General features: G+C 38.6%; 1 protein-coding gene across 2 annotated transcripts in view; it reads right to left on the bottom strand.

Moving 5' to 3' along the window:
- Positions 1 to 15,281: 15,281 nt before the first annotated feature.
- grm5b (glutamate receptor, metabotropic 5b) overlaps positions 15,282 to 21,014 on the bottom strand; it is a 43,633-nt gene continuing 37,900 nt past the window's right edge. For both annotated transcript variants that reach the window (XM_056756410.1, XM_056756409.1), the window contains one exon: positions 15,282 to 20,753. In XM_056756410.1, coding sequence (XP_056612388.1) covers positions 19,820 to 20,753 — 934 coding nt within the window. In that variant the 3' untranslated portion in view covers positions 15,282 to 19,819. The remainder of the gene's footprint in view (positions 20,754 to 21,014) is intronic.

The raw sequence follows: 21,014 nt of genomic DNA, 5'->3' as shown, positions 1-21,014 counted from the left end.
TTTCTCAGGAGTTTAATGATTCGGTCACCGAGATGATTCCTCCTGTATTTATGTGTTTCTTAAGGCTGTTGGCTGATTAAATTTAGAGACAGAAAAGACCATCTGACGCCCCCCTCTGCGCTCAGCTGTCTCTGAGCTTCTGCATTTAACAAGCCTCATTAACCAATCAGAGCCAAGTGGGGTGGGGGAAGACAAAAGACGGGCAATTACTACACAAAGACTATGATTCACATGCTCCATCCTAACAACCCAGAATAGACGACGCCGGGGTCTCATGCATAGGAATTAGTCATGCCGGCTACGATGCTGGCAGCCTGTTTGTGTGTGTTAGGAAGCGGAAGGAAGGGAGAATTTAAGGGCGTCCACATCAAACATCTGTTTTATTCTGAATGGTGGGCTGGTGTCAGGGTTTCGGCTGACAGAACAGTTGTCAATATGATGTTTCTGATTCCACTATGCATCGGAAAATGAAAAGACGATTGGAAAGGAATGTTCACATATATGCCTTTTTGGTTAAGCAACTGGTAGAGCATTGCATTAGTAGAGCAAAGGCCATTTGATCCCCAAGAAACACATATGCCGACAAAATGTATAGCTTGAATGCACTTGTCGAATGCACAAGCGTTTGCCAAATGTATAAATGCATATAATGAGGGACAGAATTCTGCATTTTGACCTTCATGTCATCAGCATCGTTTACTTAATTGAATTAGGCTAGTCTTGTATGTAAGAGAGGTATACAATCAGGGCAAAATTTCATGGTTTGTGTTCTGAGTGTGTATGGAGTGATTTTCGGGGTCTTGAATTCAAACATGCTGCTGTTGTTATCTCGCCCACACCAATTACATAAGCTTGCCATCTGCTAATACAGCGCTAAAACACACAGACCACAAGAGGCACTTTACAAGAAAACTACACAACATACACACCCATTCATTTATGTCATGAATCGGTCTCATAGTGTCAAGTCTCTTTTGGTCTTTTGGCAGAATCATGGCAGGATTCCTTCTTTTATGTGGAGAGGCATTTTCATCCCTTTTGGCGGTCCATATGCTCTCACCTGACTCGTCTTTGTTCCTGCCCTCTTGTATTCCTCGTTATTGATTGTTAATTAGTTCATGCCCTGCACCTGTCCCCTCTTGATTTGCTCCCCTTTAAATAACCCTCTTGTTCATTGTCCTATGCTCGTATATTGTACTATTGTGCCCTATACTACTGTGTTTACCTGTTGCCCATGTGCTTACCTGTTCCCCGTGCTCATGTTCCTGTTATGGGATTATTCCGTCTTGTCTCAGTAAGTGTTGAGTTTAGTTCATGTCTAGTGTTTGGTTAGTCTAGTGTTTAGTTAGTCTTCGTTTCTCTTTACCTGTATTATTATCATGTGTTTACTGCTTTACCCCCTTATGGGTTTTTGTTTTGTGTTTTTGTTATAAATAAATCTTACCTGTAACCCCTTCACCACGGCTGCCTGTAATTGGGTTCTTCCACGTGTTCCATGACACATTTATAGTCCCACAATGCTATTCTTACTTTTCAATACAGAGATAGATAGATAGACAGACAGACAGACAGACAGACAGATAGGCTGATATACGAGTAGATGGATGGATAGAGGGATGGATGAAAGACAGATCATTTGATACATATTTTACATGGTTTAAATATAACAATACATTAAATTATACATAAGCAATTGCAACATTTCATATTATATTAATACTAAATAAAACATTCGATTTCAATATATGAAAGTGTTTTGATTCCATTATATATTTCCCACCACTGACATCTGTTTTGTCTACAATTCCTAGTAATCCTGTCCTCATCTCATTTTTACAAAACATTAACAGTATATAGTACATGACATCTGCAGAATGCAGCACGCAGCACATTAGTATTCCATTCTGACTACTGGCATTGCCTCTGTGCTATATGTTTAATCACATGGCTGCTCACGTGATCGTTTGTGTGTGTGTGTGTGTTAGCTTAGAAGAGAAGCACAGAAATGATGAAATGCAGTGCAGTATAGCGCTGGTCTGCTTAATGATCTGAGCTGCTATAATAAAGGTCTCACACAGGGAGAGACTGTAGACCATTAGCCACTGAAACACACACACACGTACCGTTACCATTGTTCTTCTGCAAAAATCTGCAGCTCCAGAAAAAATGAAAGAAAATGCTCTTACCCACCCACAATTAATGTTAATATCTATGTGTGTGATTAGGTGCGCTGTGTGGCAAGCTGAATTAGCTTAAATTGTCCCCAGCATTACTCGTCGTAATTGCATTTTTACTAGTAAGAATTAAATAAGAGAGCTCTATAATTTAATTTTTACTAGTTACAACTATAATTACATAGCTCTATAACTCAATTTTTACTAGTAACAATTACGATTAGAGAGCTCTCCAATTCGATTTGTACTAAGAATTATAATAAGAGAGCTCTACAATTCAATTTTTACTAGTAAAAATTACAATAAGAGAGCTCTCTAATTAAAATATTACTAGTCATATATCTCCATGGACTTCCATTCATTTTTAATTACAGAGCATCTTTCTAATGTATTTCTTACAAGTAACCATTTTAATCATAGAGCTCTGTAATTAAATTTTAACTAGCAATAATTATGACTAGAGAGCTTTCTAAATAAATGTTTACTAGTAAGAATTCCAGTTACAGAGCTCTTGAATGCGATTCTTACTAATAATATTTACTAGTAAGAAACACTATGGTAGAGATCTCTTATTCAGATGTTACTACTAATAATTACGATTAGAGAGCTCTGTATTTGCAATTTGACTAGTAACAACTGAATTAGAGAGCACTGCAATCGCAATTCTTACTAGTAAGAATAACATCATAGAGCTCTCTGTTCAGCGCCATCTCATTATTATGGTGACCATGCCTTACCTTATGCATATTCATCCAGTTTGCATACTCAACTCAACTTTATTTATATAGCGCTTTTTACGATTTTCATTGTTACAAAGCAGCTGTAAATGAGACACATTGACTACAAGTAAAACAACTAAAGTCATACACCTGTAAAAACAAAAAAAGGTACAGTGAAAGCACACATTTAAGATAAAGGAGACAGAACCACAGGTCAAATATTAAACGGACTATAAATTCCTATATGCAATATTAATTATGTAAAACTTCTGAAGTCTAAAGCAGCCCCCCCGGCCAGGCAAATAGTGCAAAACAGTATGCAAACGGTGGCGAGGAACCCAAAACTCCAATCGAGAAAAAAAAACTCAGGATTACAGTCTACAGCTGTTAAACAGCTAGCCTGATCAAAGTTTAGTGTCCTTAACAACCATACTTTAATAAAAAGTATATTTGGTGTAGAAAAGCAGACAAACTATTTTCATAAGGGGAGTGGCCAGCACACAGACATCGCGCTGTTCATATAAGACGTTTCACAGAGTTTCTGTCACTTTGAATCTGGCTTCAACTGCGTCAGAGTTTATTTTTACACCAGAATGGCATTTTGGGAAAAGTTTGGGCACTTTTGGGCTAAATGTCCGAGGCTGACGAGTCGAGTCTCGCAGAGTCGCACTGGGCTACTGGGTCGTGGAAAAGCAAGCTTCACGGACACTGACTCGGACAGAATAGACCACAATCAAGAGTGGGTACTTTCATCATTTGCATACAGTTTGGTGTCTTAAACGTTAAGTGAGATTGGTTTCCTTAAGAATAAAAATAAAACAGCTGTCTAGCTTGATTTGAGTTGCAAACTTAACGCAACCGAAGTGAGAGTTGGTAACTAGCCTTATAGCCTTAAAGTCACTACAACAACCATTAGATTCTGACAGCTAGCTGTAATATGATCTGTTTATTATTCAAGTTGTTTATTTTCTGACCATTTTTAAATGAAACTGTAATACGGTATTGGCAACCGCAACAATGACTTTGATCATAATACTATAGGCAGCTCATGATTTAAATTTTAAATGGGGTTAAAGCATGTCAACATGATCAGTGTCCGTCAGCTATATTAAATCAGCAGTAGTATCCTATCATCAGCGTGAAGATTAGATTAATACGCATCGTTTAATTTTATGATTTTAAATCTACTTAATTAAACTGCCAAGAAGGACAATAATATTAATCTGTGGATATCTAAATAGAGTTTACTGTGCTAGAATTCTACTTTAATTTCTGTAATATTTAAATGTGTTATTAACTGTATTGTGTTTGATAATCTTGTCATATGTCTTTGTAAAATGGCTTAGTGTGCTGTGTTGGTATAATGATATACTAAATGTATTATTCTTTTTATTGTATAGGCCATCATATATATTCTGGCAGTTTTCCTCTTTAGTCTTGATTATCATTAACGTTACAGGTTATTTTACACAATGCCCAAATGTTCAATTTTTAAATATTACCAATTTGTCTTTTAAACCAGCAGTAATTATGTTCCCTTTTTAATGCCTGAATTTTAGGAATGTAAAATGGGCATATGCAAACAATTGATTAAAAGACAGAATGTGTAATTCCTTGTTATTACATACTTTACAATCTGGGGTTTGCATAAGGCAATGCATTTATTCGGCTTTACTTATGAATGCTTTAAGACAATAATCGCCTGGAGAGAGTTCTGAAGACTGCAGGGAGGTCCATCAGGACTCCACTGCCCTCACTGCAGTCCATTTACCATCGCAGAGTCGACAGAAGAGCTGCATCCATCATTAAAGACCCCACCCTCCTCAAACACAGACTGTTCACACTCCTTCTCTCAGGACAGAGGTACTGGAGTGTAAATTGCTGGACTTCCAGATTAAGGAACTCATTCTTCCCCACAGCTATTAGACTCTTCAACAGGTAGCTAGCTAGTGGACTAACCAATCTCAGAGAACATTCGGTCCAGCTGTTTCATCTCATTTGAACATTTGTAATGTTTTTGCTGTTATTACTACCATTGTATGTATGCTAATAGTACTCATGTAGCCTCAACTCAATTTGCACGTCTGTTACTATTACTGCTGCTATTGTTATCATGTAAATTGCACTAAATTTGCACACGTTCCTGCACTATTGTTTGTTACACATACGTTAATACTGTACATTTGCATAAATACATTTCATATACATAGTCTATTTTTAGTTTTTATTATTATGTTTCAGCATAGTTTTTATTATTATGTTTCTTACATTGTATGTGTGTATAGTTTGTGTATGTGTGTGCATTTGCACTGTCTTGGCACTCATTGTGGGCAGCAAAGTAAGAATTTTAAACAATAAACACTTTGAATCTTGAATTTTAAGAAACAGTATACCGCATTAAGAAAGGTTACCGCAGGATGCAGTTCATGCCCAGACCTGATGGCAGAGCTGAGAATGGGAAGCGGTGACCTGACAAGTGCTAAGAGGATAGAGCTGGATAAAGGACGCGACAACTTTGTTTTTCCTACAACATTTCAAATGCTATTAGATTGTTAATGATAATCTTTAATCCTTAATTTTTATATTTTTACTAAGCCTTGTTGTGCAAGCACTGTTGAGCTTGTGCAGACGCAGCAGCTTTTGCCAGAGGGGAACTGGAATCCCCTGGTTGGGCCTGGGTTCCCCTGAGGTTTTTTTTCTCGATGGGAGTTTTGGGTTCCTCACCACCGTTTGCATATTGTTTTGCACTATCTGCCTGGCCGGGGGGCTGCTTTAGAATTCATACTTGTATTAAATGTGTCTCATGTACAGCTGCTTTGTAACAATGAAAATTGTAAAAAGCGCTATATAAATAAAGTTGAGTTGAGTTGAGTATTCCCATAGCATCAAAATACAATTTGTCCTGATCCTTGGACAATACAGTGGGGTGACCATACGTGCCATTTTTCCGAGACACGTGCTACCAAACAGTGACGGCATCCATTCATTTCGATTGTATGGACACAAAACCAGTGCAAGTGAATGTGTAACAACATTTTAAAAATACTTTCCTGTGTTTTCTACAAGCATGTTAATTTTATGTTTTTTATCTGAAACGAGACAACCTCTATGATGTATGCGGTCCACAAATGCGACCTCCACAAGGCGAAGGACATGTCCCGGAGAAATGGCATGTATGGTAATTGTAACTGCTTTCCTGTACAGATAATTTAATCAGACTCGCACGAGGGACTGCAGGTAACTAACGTTACCGGTCTGGGTTTGTTTATTGGTCTGACTAGTGTATAATAATATAACAATTTAGATTTTATTCAATTTATGATATTATAATTTTATTGTAAAATAATTGTATAACAATTGGTTGAATTTTGTTGTATGTTAAGTTAATTAAGTTACGGTTCTTCAAGGTTTCTTTTGGTTGTTATCAGAAATAATCTACACGCACTCTTATTATTTGCAAATCTGCACCAGAAGTTAAGGGCATTCCACAAATGCGCGCATGCGCAGTAACGTGTGTTTATTTTGTTGCTTTGAAACGATAGCTTAAAATAAACAATGTCCATACAATCAAATCAATTGATCCGGTGTTGTTTAATGAAGAATTACATATTACAAGTAAAAAATAATCCAAAACCAAATGATGGCTATGGCTATGGTAAGAAACATATGTTCCCACCACCCATGCGCACACCAAACAATTCCCCCAGATACCATAAATTATCTGAACAGCTGTTCCCAGCAATTAGGTGTTCCTCAGTTCCACAGCGCCCAGTAGTGCATTAATAAATTTTTGGCTCCAACAATAATTATTTACATTTAGTCATTTAGCAGACACTTTTATCCAAAGCGCTTTACAGGTGGGGTAAGCAATAGAAGCAATTGGGACAGCATAAGTACAAAAGCATAAGTGCAATCAAATAAAGAAGACGTCTCATATAGCCTAACACAGTATACAGATTTAAGTTAGTGGGTTTTTTTGTTGTTTTGTTTTTTATTAAGAGTAGAGAAGGAATAGAAGTCAGAACTGGTCAGTCAGATGTTGACGGAAGAGATGTGTTTTCAGACGATTTTTAAAGATGGCTACAGAATCAGCAGATCTTATACCAGCGGGCATTCCACATAGGTGGAACCGTTCAGGAGAAGGTGCATGAGAGAGATTTTTTACCTTTTTTGGGTTGGCACCACAAGACGTCGTTCGATTGCAGAGCATAGGGATCTGGTGGGTACATATGTCTGCAGTAGCGAGTGAAGATAAGGGGGTGCCGAACCAGTGGTGGTCTTGTAGGCCAGGAGCAGAGTCTTGAATTTGATGCAAGCTACATAGGGGAGCCAATAAAGCTTAATGAATAGAGGAGTGACGTGCGCTCTCTTTGGTTCATTAAAGATAACTCTTGCCACGGCATTCTGGATTATCTGTAGAGGTTTGGTTGTGCAAACTGGAAGTCCACCCAGTAGCGCATTGCAGTAGTCCAGCCTGGACAGGACAAGAGCCTGTACTAGAACTTGCGTAGCATGCTCTGATAGGAACGGTCTAATTTTCCTAATATTGTAGAGGATGAATCTACGGGACCGGGTGGTGCTGACAACTTGATCTGTGAAGGTAAGCTGATCATCGATCTCCACTCCCAGGTTTCTTGCCTTTCTGGGGCCCGTTTCAGAAAGCAGGGTTAGTGCAAACTCCGAGTAAGTCAACCCTTTAGCTCAGTGGTAAGAGCATTGCGTTAACAACGCAGGTTCTGGGGTTTGATCCAAGGGGATTGCAAATACCTATGTAAAATGTATAGGATAAAAGCAATGTAAGTCGCTTTGGATAAATGCCCAGATTTAAATGTAAACCCCAGAAAATGGAATACTCAGGGTTTTTGGCTTCAGAACGTGAGGTATGTCAAACCTGCGACAGCGGGGTAAGTCAAGCCCATTTCAGAAATCGAGGTATCTTATACTCGAGTGAGTAACCAGAGTAACCTACTCCGTGAACATAACCTGGTCGGAGGCAGGTTTTATTCCGCAAACCCAGGGTTTGTTACAATCTCCACCCCTTTTTGAAATGCGAGCAGTGTTGAAATTGCATACGCCATTTGTTTGTTCATTCGTGTTCCTAATCGCGCTCAATTTAGTCACACAGACCTTAAAATGGCATGTCCTGTTTATTCAGGAACCCGTAGATGAGGAAGCTGCATTAATTCGCAGAGAGTTACATTTATGTCGGAAGAGAATTGTGAGGCACGGTTTGGACGTTTTATCTTAACTTTTAAGGCCAGTTTAAGAAGTATATTTAACATTTCCCAATCAGGCATCCTACTAGCAAGAGCATTTTATTTCTTTAAACTTTCCTGAATGAATGATGTTATTGTATTTCATATTCAGCTGCTGCCAAGATCTTTTTATTGCAATTTTTTCCCACGCCAGCTCTCTTTCTTTTGCTGCTGCGGCTGTTGCTCTTTTTTCTAAATGAGTGCTCACATTCACCGTGCGCTTGTAACAGTACCTTCAATTCGATTGGCAAGAAATAAACAGAGAGCTTCTTGTCACGTGCCGTTGCCATTGTGAATCGTGCTATCTTCACTCAATTGATGATGGCTTTTCATCGCCATGCTGCACGCGCATAACCTAGGGTGAATTTACTCAGAGTGGATTGAACTAACTCAAATCAGCTGTTGTCCGTTCTTCGTACGTCGCTAAGTAATTAAGCTGGATTTGATTTGATTGTTGACGATTTGGCATGATCTTGGATTGTTTGGTTCTTCGAAGCTCATCCTAGACTTGCTGTCATAGCAACAGGTGCGCAATCTTTAAGCTGCTCGCGAGCAGGTTTATTTCACGTTAACAGGATTAGATCCCGGCTTTATAAGCGGAGTTGATATGGGAAGTCTTTCGCAGCCATGTCTTGTCTGTTTTTACGTCAGGAATCCGTTGCTGAAGGTGCCAGAATAATTTGAAGACCTTTTCGAGTTAATCGCGTTTTGCGAGATCGACAGGATCCTTTAGCGCAGCGCGATAATCTACTGATTGAGATATATCATTTTTCTCGGGAGGGTGTAATCTACATTATCAACTTGTTGGAGCCACACGTTAAATGTTCGACTCGTCGGAGTCGGTCTTTAACAACTGCACTAACAGTTTGTATAGTTTTGCAATTCTTTGCGAGTGGCACTTTCCTTTACACTATTGGAGATTCAGAAAACTTGGGTAAAATTGCTGTATGTTGTGCCATGCCATTCGCAAAGTTTATCTGTCACTCAAACAGTTTTTAGGGGGCTTTGTGGTATTTTCAAGCCACTTAAGACCACATGCTGTTAAGCAGATTTTTTTTGCCAATGCAGGTACATTATAATTGTTAATGAAGATCATGCAATCGTGATCATGCCAAAAAGTAGCCTAGGACTTACAGTATTTGTTCCTCAGGCGTCCCTAACGTTATTGGTTCCATAGACTGCACACACGTCCCATCAAGGCCCCACCTGGCCCCAATGAAGAGGATTTTGTGAACCGAAATGGATTTCACATAGTAAATGTGCAAGTAAATTACTATTACGTTTATTAACTTTTACTTGTTCCCATGTTCTAGTCGGTCCTGAGCTGGCTCTGACATTAAGCAATTATGAAATTATTAAAATAAGACTATATACTGTAATAATAAGTGATATAACCATAATATGGAACACTTACGCATTTAATTTGTCGGCTACTTTTTGCCAGCCCTCTCTCCTGGCTTTTGCACACTATGAAGTGTTCCCTGGCATTTTGATTAATTTTTCAAACTCAGCATACCCTTCCAGTAATAATTCTTGCTCTGCTGCGTTAAAAAACTGAGCTCCCTCTTTTGCCATGGTCAGCAGCCAATAGAAGCGTTGCTGATCAATGTTTCTACTATCGATAGATATCCCCTTTTAAACAAGCGCATGAACGCGCAAATTATCTCACTAACTCAATCCAGCTATACTAATCATATCCGCAGGTGTGTTTGACGAACCTAATTAGCCGGACCATGATTAGCAGGATTATATCATCTCTCGATTATATCATGTCTCATTTGATCTCAGATGTTTTAAGCAACGTACGAAGAACGGGCCCCAGGTCTGAAACTGAGTAGCGATTCTCTGAGTAAATCAACTCAGCGTTCAGATTTTAACTCGGTGTTGGTTGAACTTCCTTATTGAAACGGGCCCCTAGAAGATGTAATGTGATTCAGCAGGACACGCCTTCCAATATCTCCCAATAACATGCGAAACAAATGCAAACTAACAGCACGTGACTCAGCGGACGCACACAATGGAAACGAAACTGCGTTAGACTCAATAAGACACTATTAATCAATTACATTTACGAGTTTCTGTTGATTCTTAAACTGCAACAAACTGCTTCTCCCTCTCTTATTATATATTTTAACATTAAAATATATAATTTAACATTAAAATATATAATATACAACATTTCTCTATACCCTGCTTTTCATATAACATGTTTTCTCTGTGTGACCGGATTCTTATTTTATTGGAATAAATCCAAAGAATAACAATATTGGTGGCCTGATTATATATTTGTTCCTTACCGAGTTGGAAAAATAGCATATTTTGGTTAGTTTTTAAGCAAGGTAGCAGGTTAGAGCTGCTTTAAGCTAGTCATGTGCTGGTCCTTAGCTGGTTTGAGCCGGTCATGTGCTGGGCTGGGTTTCCCGAAACCTACTTATAACTACGTTGTTGTTAAGAATATATCGCTACCACGTTTAAAGGGGGTGGCACACCGGATGCGGAAGCACCGCGCAGCATCACTTAGTGCTATTGTTTGTAAAAATGCACATATTGTTTTCTTCACACACCGGCGCCGCCATTCAGCACCTGTCTGTCGACAGCACTATGTTACAACTCAGGACGCTGTTCTGAGTTCTGCAGCGAAACAACGCGCCACACTTAGTTTAACATTAAATTAGATGTTCTTTGATTGAAATCATCTTTAATGTACACACTGACTTCACCATAGGCTGCAAGATGTATTTTCCTGTTTGGGAATAACAGAAAAACAGTGCATTAATACAGAAACCTCTCGATTCTATCACATTAATAGCGAATTGCTACGCTGCGCTTCCGCATCTGGAGTGCGACCCCCTTTAAGGTATGGCTTAAGAATGATGTAGAGTTAAGAAGGTTCTGGGAAACCCAGCCCTGGTCCTTAGCTGGTCCCAAGCAGCTAGCTCCTAGCTCAGGGCCAGCTCATGACCAGCGAGTTGAGCATGTGTTCCTTATTTCATAATTTTTTCTCTGACTCTGTGTCTCTGTCCTTGTCTTTCAGAAGATGGTGAAATCTACAGTTGTGCCTGTTGTAGCAGTTTTTTTACTGGAATTAATATTTACAATTATTAGAAATGTATGTAGGATCTGGAATCTGCCCCAAAGTCCTCTTTTTGTCTCTCCATTTTTTTATTATCCTGCCAAGATCTTCAAATGCCACTGCATATTATACCATATTTAGTTTATTTTAAATTAATGAATAAATAAAACAACAACACATACTCAAGCTCTTAGTAATTTGTTACGACAGGATTATACTATGGGAAGCCAGCTAATGCGATCAACATGTTGTGCATACAGGAATGATTCTTTACTACTTTGTTTTTGTCATCTTTAGGTAACACTGTCGTTGAATGATGTCCTGATTCTGCCGTGTCTTGTTTTCCCCATCGTGGGTTTTTGTTTTGTATTTTATTATTAAAGTCTCTTTATTAACCCCTTCCCCGCTGCCTGCAATTGGGTTCTCGCTCTCTGTGTGAATCACTACAAATGATCTGCGAAATATATATTAGCCAATGTAATGGCAAAACTATATGCTGCACAATAGCCTTTGTGACATTTAGTTAGTGATTCTTCAGTTCAAAAACATACAGTCTGCACTGAAAGAAAGAACAGAGAACCATAAAATGGTAAGACTCCAACTATTTCCACTGCATACCAGGATGTTGTAAACACTACAGATATGCAGGTCCTTTTCACTGCAGCCTGACAGATGAGTAATTCACTTTTTCCCTTTACACAATGTAAAAATGTCCATCTTTACATTTTTGGAATCATAAGTAGCATCAGCATACCTGCATAATAATTAGCATCAGCATACCTTGTAATAATTAATTTAATTATTAAATAAATACTTCGTCAACATCTGATTTTTCATTTCAATATTTTAGTAATTGGGATGCATATAAATTATCCTGATAAATGTATTAGTAAATTAATGTCATGCCAATACCTGACCAAGACCCTACGGGACTTTTTATTTTTAAACACATTTCACCGCAGGCGTGATTTGGTAAGGAAATAGCAAAGCATTTTGTATCAAATGAGTACGAGTTTTTACTAGTAAAAATGTAATTGTGGTGCTCTGTAATTATAGTTCTTACTCGTAAGAATTACATTACAGAGCTCTCTTATTCAGTTGATACTAGTAACAAATGAATTAGAGAGCTCTGAAATTCCATTTTTACTAGTAACGATTTAATAAGAGAGCTCTATAAATTAATAGTAAGGAATTAATACTAGTAAGTAAGAGAGCTCTGTGATTCAATTGTTAGTAGTAAAATGGAATTGCAGGGCACTCCAAATTATTTAGAGTGCTCTCTAATCATAATTGTTACTAGTAAAAATTTAATTGTAGAGATCTCTAATCGTAATTGTTACTAGTAAAAATGGAATTGCAGAGCTCTCTAATTCATTTAGAGTGCTCTCTGTCATGAAACTCAAATTGAGACATGGCGGGAGAACCCAAGTGCAGGCAGACACAGACGGTATGATGTAAACACTGATTTATTAAACAATGACAAGACTATAAAACACAGGCAAAACCAAAACCCACGAGGGGGAAAAACTAACAGAATATATATATATTACAAAACAAGAACACGGACTAACTAAACTAACAAAACAAACACTGGGAACAAACGCTAAACTGACACTTACTAAGACACGTGGAAATAGGGAAAAGGAACAATGACTTGGCACATCATACTGGAACGAACAGCAAACATCAAACAGGAACAGCAAGAATCAAACAATGCACGAGCGACGAGACAAAGAAACATGAGGACTCTTTATAGGCAAGGTAATTAACAGAAACTAGGAAACAGGAGGGTAGGAATGATCACGCGACTCGGGGAGAGTATGGAAGACCGTCATTGTCAAAAACCTCTCTCCCCACACAAAACCATCAGGCAATGCCATGGCTCCACTTGAGACAAGAATAAAACATGACATGATAGTGGAACCATGACAGCTCTCTAATCTTAATTGTTACTAGTAAACATGTAATTATAGAGATCTCTAATTTAATTCCTACAAGTAAAAATGCAAATACGATGAGTAACGCTAAGGAAAATATAAGCTAATTCGGCTTGCCATAGTTTGAAGTGTTAGAAAGACTTTCATCGCCTCAGCTGTGTTTTTTAACCTTTACATTGAAGCGTGTAGTGTATTTTCAACACCTGTTATTTATCACAACCGTGAAGATTGTGACAGATTTAGACCTTCAGATAAAGGTCTGGGCTCACACAACATGAATAAAAACCGCGTTTATCTGCCGAAATTCACTTGACAATGAAAAACGCTTCGGTGTGACTGCAGAAGCTTCCAAACAGCCGGGGACGACATCCTTGATGCTAGCGCGGTTTCAGTCCCCTGCAGAGTGAGATGTATTCAAATATCATCCTGCACTTTCTCAATGCGGTTTTCCGTATATATTTCATGAATGTCACAAGATTGTCATAACAACAGCACAGAGCGGTGAAGAAAGCTAAATGGTGGTTTGCAAGACAAGCTGCACTTCATCTGAGCTTTTATAGATGGTGAAGGGTGTGCTCCTCTGCTCTTTCGAAGAGAATTAAAACTGGATCACAAATATTCTGTATGAAGCAACTGAGGGATGTGTGTTTATGTGGGTGAAAGAAAATTACGCTCACGCGCTTTCTTTCATGTTTACAGGCCTGTTTGGGATTGAAAGTATTTTCTCTACAGAACTTTCCCGTAGCACGTTGTGTAGTCTGGTGGCCATGAACTCAGAAACAATCAATGTCCAATTACATTGAATTAAATCTATAAAGTCACATTAAATCAGTCAAATCTAAAATCTCATCATCCATGCTGCATATTCAACTTGATCCGGTGTAATACACAGGGGAAGTAAAGGAGTTTAGTGTCATTATAAGAATAACAAATTCTATTTTGGATTTAGAAAACATCACACACGTCATACGGCCATATTTTGTCCATATTTGACTCAACCATGCGTTGAAACAACCCAATACTAAACAAAAATATTACTGGGCGGCACAATTGAGATCAGTAATCTGTTGGTGTTACCCTTACTATAAGACATTGGCTGGTGAGCGGAGATTCCTTTACAAGCGACAATTCCCAGATAGCACAATCCATTTGCTTAAGTCTATTTGATATCTGCATTTACATCTGCAAGACATCTGCAATACATAGTTTGCTCATCTGCAATACGACTCGGAGATGTCTGAACGCCTGTAATACGTCTGCTAAAGATCTGGAGATCTGCTGTGTAAAAACATCTGCTAAACATCTAAGAAAGAGCAGCTTTACATCCATATTAAATCAGAAACATCTTACAGACATCTTTTAGATGTCTATATGAAGTCTGACACCAGACGTCTCCGAGATGTATTGCAGATGAGCAAACTAAGTATTTCACATGTCTTGCAGATGTAAATGCAGATGTCAAATAGACGTAAGTGTGCTATCTGGGAGTGGTTGCTTGTAAAGGAATCTCTGCACACCAGCCAATCATATGATTCAGATTTAAAACCAAACACTTTGGACAAGTGTTTGGTCCGAGAAATGCAATACGGCTTATTCCTCTATCATTGTCAAAGGGCAACTATTTTAGCTAGAACCTAAGGATTTCTATAGATCTCTCCAATTACAGTAACACTTTTACCAGAACATTTAACAAAGGACTGATGAAGACCCAAACAGTATTTTATTCATTAAAGGAGGCATTAATTAAAATCACAATTTTGTTATAGATTACATTTGTTATTGACACCAGGCCCAGGGAACGTTAGGTTCTGGAATGCACCTATCCATGACGACATTGATTGGTTGAACACCGCCTCCACATGAAAATATAAACAACTACTACTCTAGTCCCGCCCTCTGTTTCGCGCATGACAATACTGAACTAAAACAGGTGGCGTGGAACCAGATAGAGCGAGCAAGCAATAAACAAACATGCTTAAAAATATCTAAATATTGTGCCGTGCCCGGTTGTGTAATGCTGACTTTAACTGTAAAAGTGATGTTGTCATCAACAGATGTTTCTGACTGTATCCCTTTGCAATAAAAACAGAAACAACCCAACCATCTCAAAATGTCTCCTCTTGTGTTCCACAGAAACACAGCTTTTATTATTTTTCCTGTTTTTAATAAAGAAATATGCCATTCCACACCACAATGGTTTCCATTTCAAGAAAAAGGAAGATTTTTTTTACACAGCATTTTGTTTCCTCACTAAGTTGCAAGAAACTACTGGAAAATCAACAAATGTCAAAAAATCATCTGCAATATCACGTTAATGATAATCAACATTCTATAAGAGCTCTACATCAGATAATCAGAAAACACAATCCCAATATATAGATAGATCGATATATAGATTTAACAAAAATAAAAACAATCACTTGAGAGGCATGAACACAAAACAATGCTCAGTACTTAAAATGAAGTCACAGAGTTCATGATTAAATGAACCTTTGTCAAACATTCAGGAGTGAATTCACAAAGCAGTTCTTCTGAGATTAAAAACTCAATTAATAGATAAGACTGATAAAAAGTATGTTTTAACATCGAATTCCCCTCCTCAAAACATCCAGCCAGGTTTAGTTTTGCAGTTTAAAATCTATTAACCGACTGTATTTTGCACTGAAAAAGGATTTCATGAACTCTAAAAAGCATCATAATGTAGCAAAATGTAAACATTAATGTGAGTCCGCGGTAGACATTCAGCGCAGAGTTCTTACAAATTTGCCAAATGTATCTGTCATGTTCATAAACCCATTTAATGAACAGAAAATCAGAACAGAAAGAGTGATATCGGCGTACTGGGGCTGGTTTATTAACGTGGCTCTTCTAGCATCTTGTTTTTGATCATGCAAAATAAAATCTAAGTTGTTCCTGACACACCGCCGCTGGTTTTTAATAAACTGCAGCTTTCAGAAATCATACTAATCTCTCTGGCTATTTAGTAAAGCTAAACACTGAAGCCAATTACCAATTGACACATATGTTAGATATCATTTGGAATAGATAGATTTATGAACAGATTTTAAATATTCATAAATATTTGATATTTATAAATATTTATACATAAATAGATTCATTGCAGCCCTGATACAGTATATTCTCTATGAAACAGGAGATAAAGAAAATAAAGAAGTGGAACACATCGCACAGGCACACCACAGTAAATCACAGTTTTTAAAATAACATCTTTGCGATGGTCTGAATGTTCAGTAAACAGAAAACACAATGTGACCTTATATCAGCTATATAGCTATCAGCTTTATCTCAGCAGTTTGTTCATCTAACATTGCATCTATACTAGAAGTGGCCGATATCACAGTGCATTATGACAAAACAGCGCAACATGTTACCTGGCTGTAAATGTTCATTGATAACAGAACGGCTGTAAACTGGAGGCTTACAGATTAACAGCAGTACAATAAGTGCAGGACATTATTCATATTCATTGGAAATACAGTTGAAATTATGAAGTATTGCTACATCATGTGGATAAATAAAAAATGATTCAATATGATCAGGACGGAATTGAAACATCATAAGCTTGCTTTAAGAATTCAAATGTACGGCAGAAATAGAAACAGGGCGGTCATCATTCCAACTCGTCCAGTGTTGTCAGAAATGTTACGAATAAATGAAGAAAAACTTCCTCATTTAGCACAAATATGCACTAATGTCTGTGTGCTTTGTGTCGATGTATGGTTTGTATTGCTTCGAGTCGTCTGGTATATTTATAATATAAAAGAATATTCATCACCACAAAAGCGATTCATATCATTATGTTACGAAAACCCACATATCACCCCTCTCCCCTTTGGCACTAAAAGCTCTATTAATATAAATATTACTTTTAAATCACGCTTTTGTTTTTTATATATCTATATAATTGCTAGAGACTTGAGAAGGCTCACATTCATCTAAGTTCTGTACACGAGGGGACGTAAGAAAAGACATCTTTGATTCTGATGATAAAGTTTCCTGTCCTCATATTATCTGTGTAAAATGCTGCTGTTGTTTAGCTTTAACAACCTGTGCGTGTTAAAACTTTATCATACTTGTTGCTGGATGCATGCCCTTGATATTTACACAATCAATAGAAATGATCAATGAAAATGACTAAATTGTGAACTGATATTAACTATAATTCCGAATAGACTGTTATGAACTGTTTTAGTCTGAAATGGTGTCAGAAGCCCTTCTGCTAGTGAACACAGTCTTTAAAGTCAACATGAAACCTTTCCTTTGTGATGTGATGAGTCATTTTAGGGGGGAAGCAACATTTTTCTCTTTAGAATGCTGACTAATGAATTGTTTACAATAACACGAAGATTGTCCAGAAGAAAACGTTATTGCTAAGATGTTGCTCTTTTTTAGCTTTTTTTAGGAAATTTGATGGAGAAATATGTGAGATACAAATGAGACTTAAAGGGATAGTTCACAGAGAAATTAAAATTCTTTGTTCTGATGAACACAGAGAAAGATATTTGGAAGAATGTCAGTAACCAAACAGATCTTGCCCCCCATTTACTGCCATGGTAGGGAAAATAAATACTATGGGTTTCAATGGGGGATGAAAGGGGTTTAAATAATGAGAGAATTTTTATTTATGGGTGAACTATCCCTTTATGCAAAAGTTTCCATTTGTTCTTCATTTAATCTCACGGACAACAAAAAAACCCATTAAGATATTAAAGAAGTCTGAAGTGTGGTTTTGTTTTCCATTCTTACCGGTGTGTATGAAATAAAGTGGCTCCATTTTCATTTCATGTTGACTTTAATGACTGGACTGGAATGTTGGATGAATTTTAATAATCGTTAAACCACAGTGAAGCAGTTTGAAAGAGGTGATAAAATGTAACTTTATACTTTACTGTATTAAAAAAGGTTGTATCAACATTTTTTGTCTTTCAGTCACTAGTTTGTTGAAATCACCAACCAAAAAAGTGCCAAAAAGTACCACGGTAAAAGCTAGTATTTTTACCATGACCTTCTTTGAGGTACCTTACTTTGGCATTACCATCAGATATCATTATTGTACCAAGATACTGCCACAGTACATCTCATGATGAGAAGTTTACTACAGCAGGTTAAAGAATCTACTTTAAGAGGCTGAGACAGATACAGAGTTTGGTCCCACAATTATTTCAATACGATCAAATAACAGCCATCTCACAAAACCAAGGTCATATTTCACCAAATCAAAAGACATAAAACAAATATATTTATTTTTTAAATCATTAAGATTTGCTTGTATTATGACATCAAAGTCTTTTAGTCAATCTACTTTTAACTTTTATTTAAAGGGGTCATATGACACGGCTAAAACGAATACTATCGTTTTTTTAGATGTAGTGCAATGTGTAAACACGATTTAAGGTTAAAAAATGCTGTAATTTCTACATACCTTGCATGTTTCTATGTTCTCTTTGCCCCACCTCTCTGAAACGTGTGGATTTTTAATAAAGCTCATCGCTCTGAAAAGCGAGGTGTGCTATGATTGGCCAGTTAACCAGTGCGTAGTGATTGGTCGAATACTGCAAGCGTGTGACGGAAACGTAACGCCTCTTACCATATTTGGAAAATCATGTTCCCAAGCAATTGTACTGACAGGTAAACCCACCTTACTTGCGTAGACATTCGGGCGGTCCTAGTCAAATCAAACCACAAACTGATGTAGATTTGTGGGGTTGTGGTTACACTAGGTGTTTCAGGTAGGTCTGATTGAGCATTTGCTTTTAGATAGAATGCATCTTTTGTTCTGACACTTTAATTTTTGCAATGTAACGTGTCGAATACATGCATGGGCAACTTAAAGTACACCAAAGACACAGAAAAACATGACCCCTCTAACCAATTATTTTGTACAGATTTGTATGTAACAATGTTTTTGTATATATATTTGTAAGTATCAATGGTTCTACATTTCTTTTGATATTGGAGTAAAAAATTAGACATCGTGACCTGTTTTCTGTGAGATTCATCTGTCATGTTGATCCCAGATAAAGACAGACAGAGGGAAAAAGGTGAAGACTGAAGATGACGCAGCTGTCGGTATTTCTCATACCTGCCTGCGTTTGCACTGACATTGCTCTGCTGAACATCAGACTAAGCATTTTATTCAAAGATTGAGAAATCTGCAGGGACATCGCCTCTCACAGACTTTAATTATGATGGCGTTCCACCGGTGTGTGTGCACGTGTGATTATTCAACATGTAATTATACAGGCTTTTTCTTATCTTATTCCAGCCCTTAATAATGTCATTATCTGACGATGAACACTTCAGAAAAGGTTTATAATGTCGAGGTACGTTGGAAACGTCCCCGTGGCGCACGTCTCCCTGTGAGATCCTCCACCCCGTCTCTTCAGAGACACGCCAACATGTCTGAGACAGCACTAATTAGATGAAAGCCATGTTTGTTTAAGGCCACTACAAAACAGACCAACGGCACTCTGACCAGATGAACGTTCACATACCTTTGTGATTCTACTGCAGGTCCGTGAAAGAGTTTGTTCTGCATTGGTCCAAAAGTGAGAACATGTAAACACACACACATGTAAGCCAGGACTCTCCGTCTCCATCTTTTTCTTATGATGCGTTTTCCCTCTTTGTTGTGCCGTTCCTATAATGAGGAGGAACTCTGGCTGTAGTGTCGGAGCACCAAGCACTCGTATTTAGGTGTAGGTGGAAGGGCCATTTGGACTTCCGAACCGGGCGAGGCGCTACCTGACCCAGCGGAGTCCCTGAAGGGGGAGGGCGGAGTCAGCTGCAACAGTTCGTCGAACTCCGGCTGATTGGACGGAGACTCCCGCCCCGAGACCGCGGCCACCTTGAACTCCTTCCCGCTGGCTGTGGGTGAGCATCTGAGGCACGATGAAAGCGGGCGAGGCGGGGTCTGCCGGATAACGTTAGACTCCACCGGTGGGAGGGGCTGGATCTCGGCGTAGGTGGTCATGGTGGTCGGCATGGAAACCTCTCGAGAGAGGCGGTAGGCCGAGGGTTCCATCACGGTGGTGTGAGCATGCGCAGAAGCGCTGGTGGATAGACTGGCAGGCCCCGGCGGTGGAGAATTGGTGAGCATCATGTTGTTGAGCTCGCTGATGTTGGCGGTGAAACGGTTAACCACGCAGCTGATCTGCTCCATCAACGAACCTTGCGACGCACTCCCACCGCCGTACGTTGTGCTGCCGCGCTGCGGAGGCTGACACATGTACGTGGAGATGCTCATGACCTGCGCATCCACTGATGATCTCTGCGCTAAAGTCATGCTGGCTCTCTGGGTCACGGTGCTGATGGGTGATGGCATCTGAGGCCGGTATGTGACTGGATAGCGTTCTTCAGTCTCTGTGACCTCGTAGAGCATCTTGTTGTTACTGTTGTCGGTGTTGATGTCCGTGCCTCCGCAGTAGCGCCCTTCTGCCGTCTTGGAGAAGGGTTTGATCACTGCGGTCTGGTTGCTTTCACGTTTCTTGATGTGGAAGGAGAGACGCTGCCACAGGTGGCTGCCTTTGGAACTGCACTCATTCTGAGCCCACGTCACAGACTTTCCATTAGAGCTGCAAGAAGATTACAAGAGTTTGTTTAAAGATGCTCAATGTGCTGAATGCAAACACAACCTGACAAGAGAAACGTGCAGTTATAGATTAAGTCATAGATCAGTGCCACTTTCTTTGTGGTGTTGTGGGGTTAATTAAACTCATTATTGTTGCCTGAGGTTAACTCTTTCACCGACTTTAAGAGTTATCTAGTCATAAAAAAAAACAGTTCCCCGCCAAAGACGAGTTATTACGGCAGTCAGTGTTTGTACTGTTTTACAG

The sequence above is a fragment of the Triplophysa dalaica genome, chromosome 9, assembly GCF_015846415.1.
Source record: "Triplophysa dalaica isolate WHDGS20190420 chromosome 9, ASM1584641v1, whole genome shotgun sequence".
In the NCBI taxonomy this organism is placed as follows: Eukaryota; Metazoa; Chordata; class Actinopteri; order Cypriniformes; family Nemacheilidae; genus Triplophysa; species Triplophysa dalaica.
This window is presented reverse-complemented; position numbering and strand designations above follow the sequence as displayed.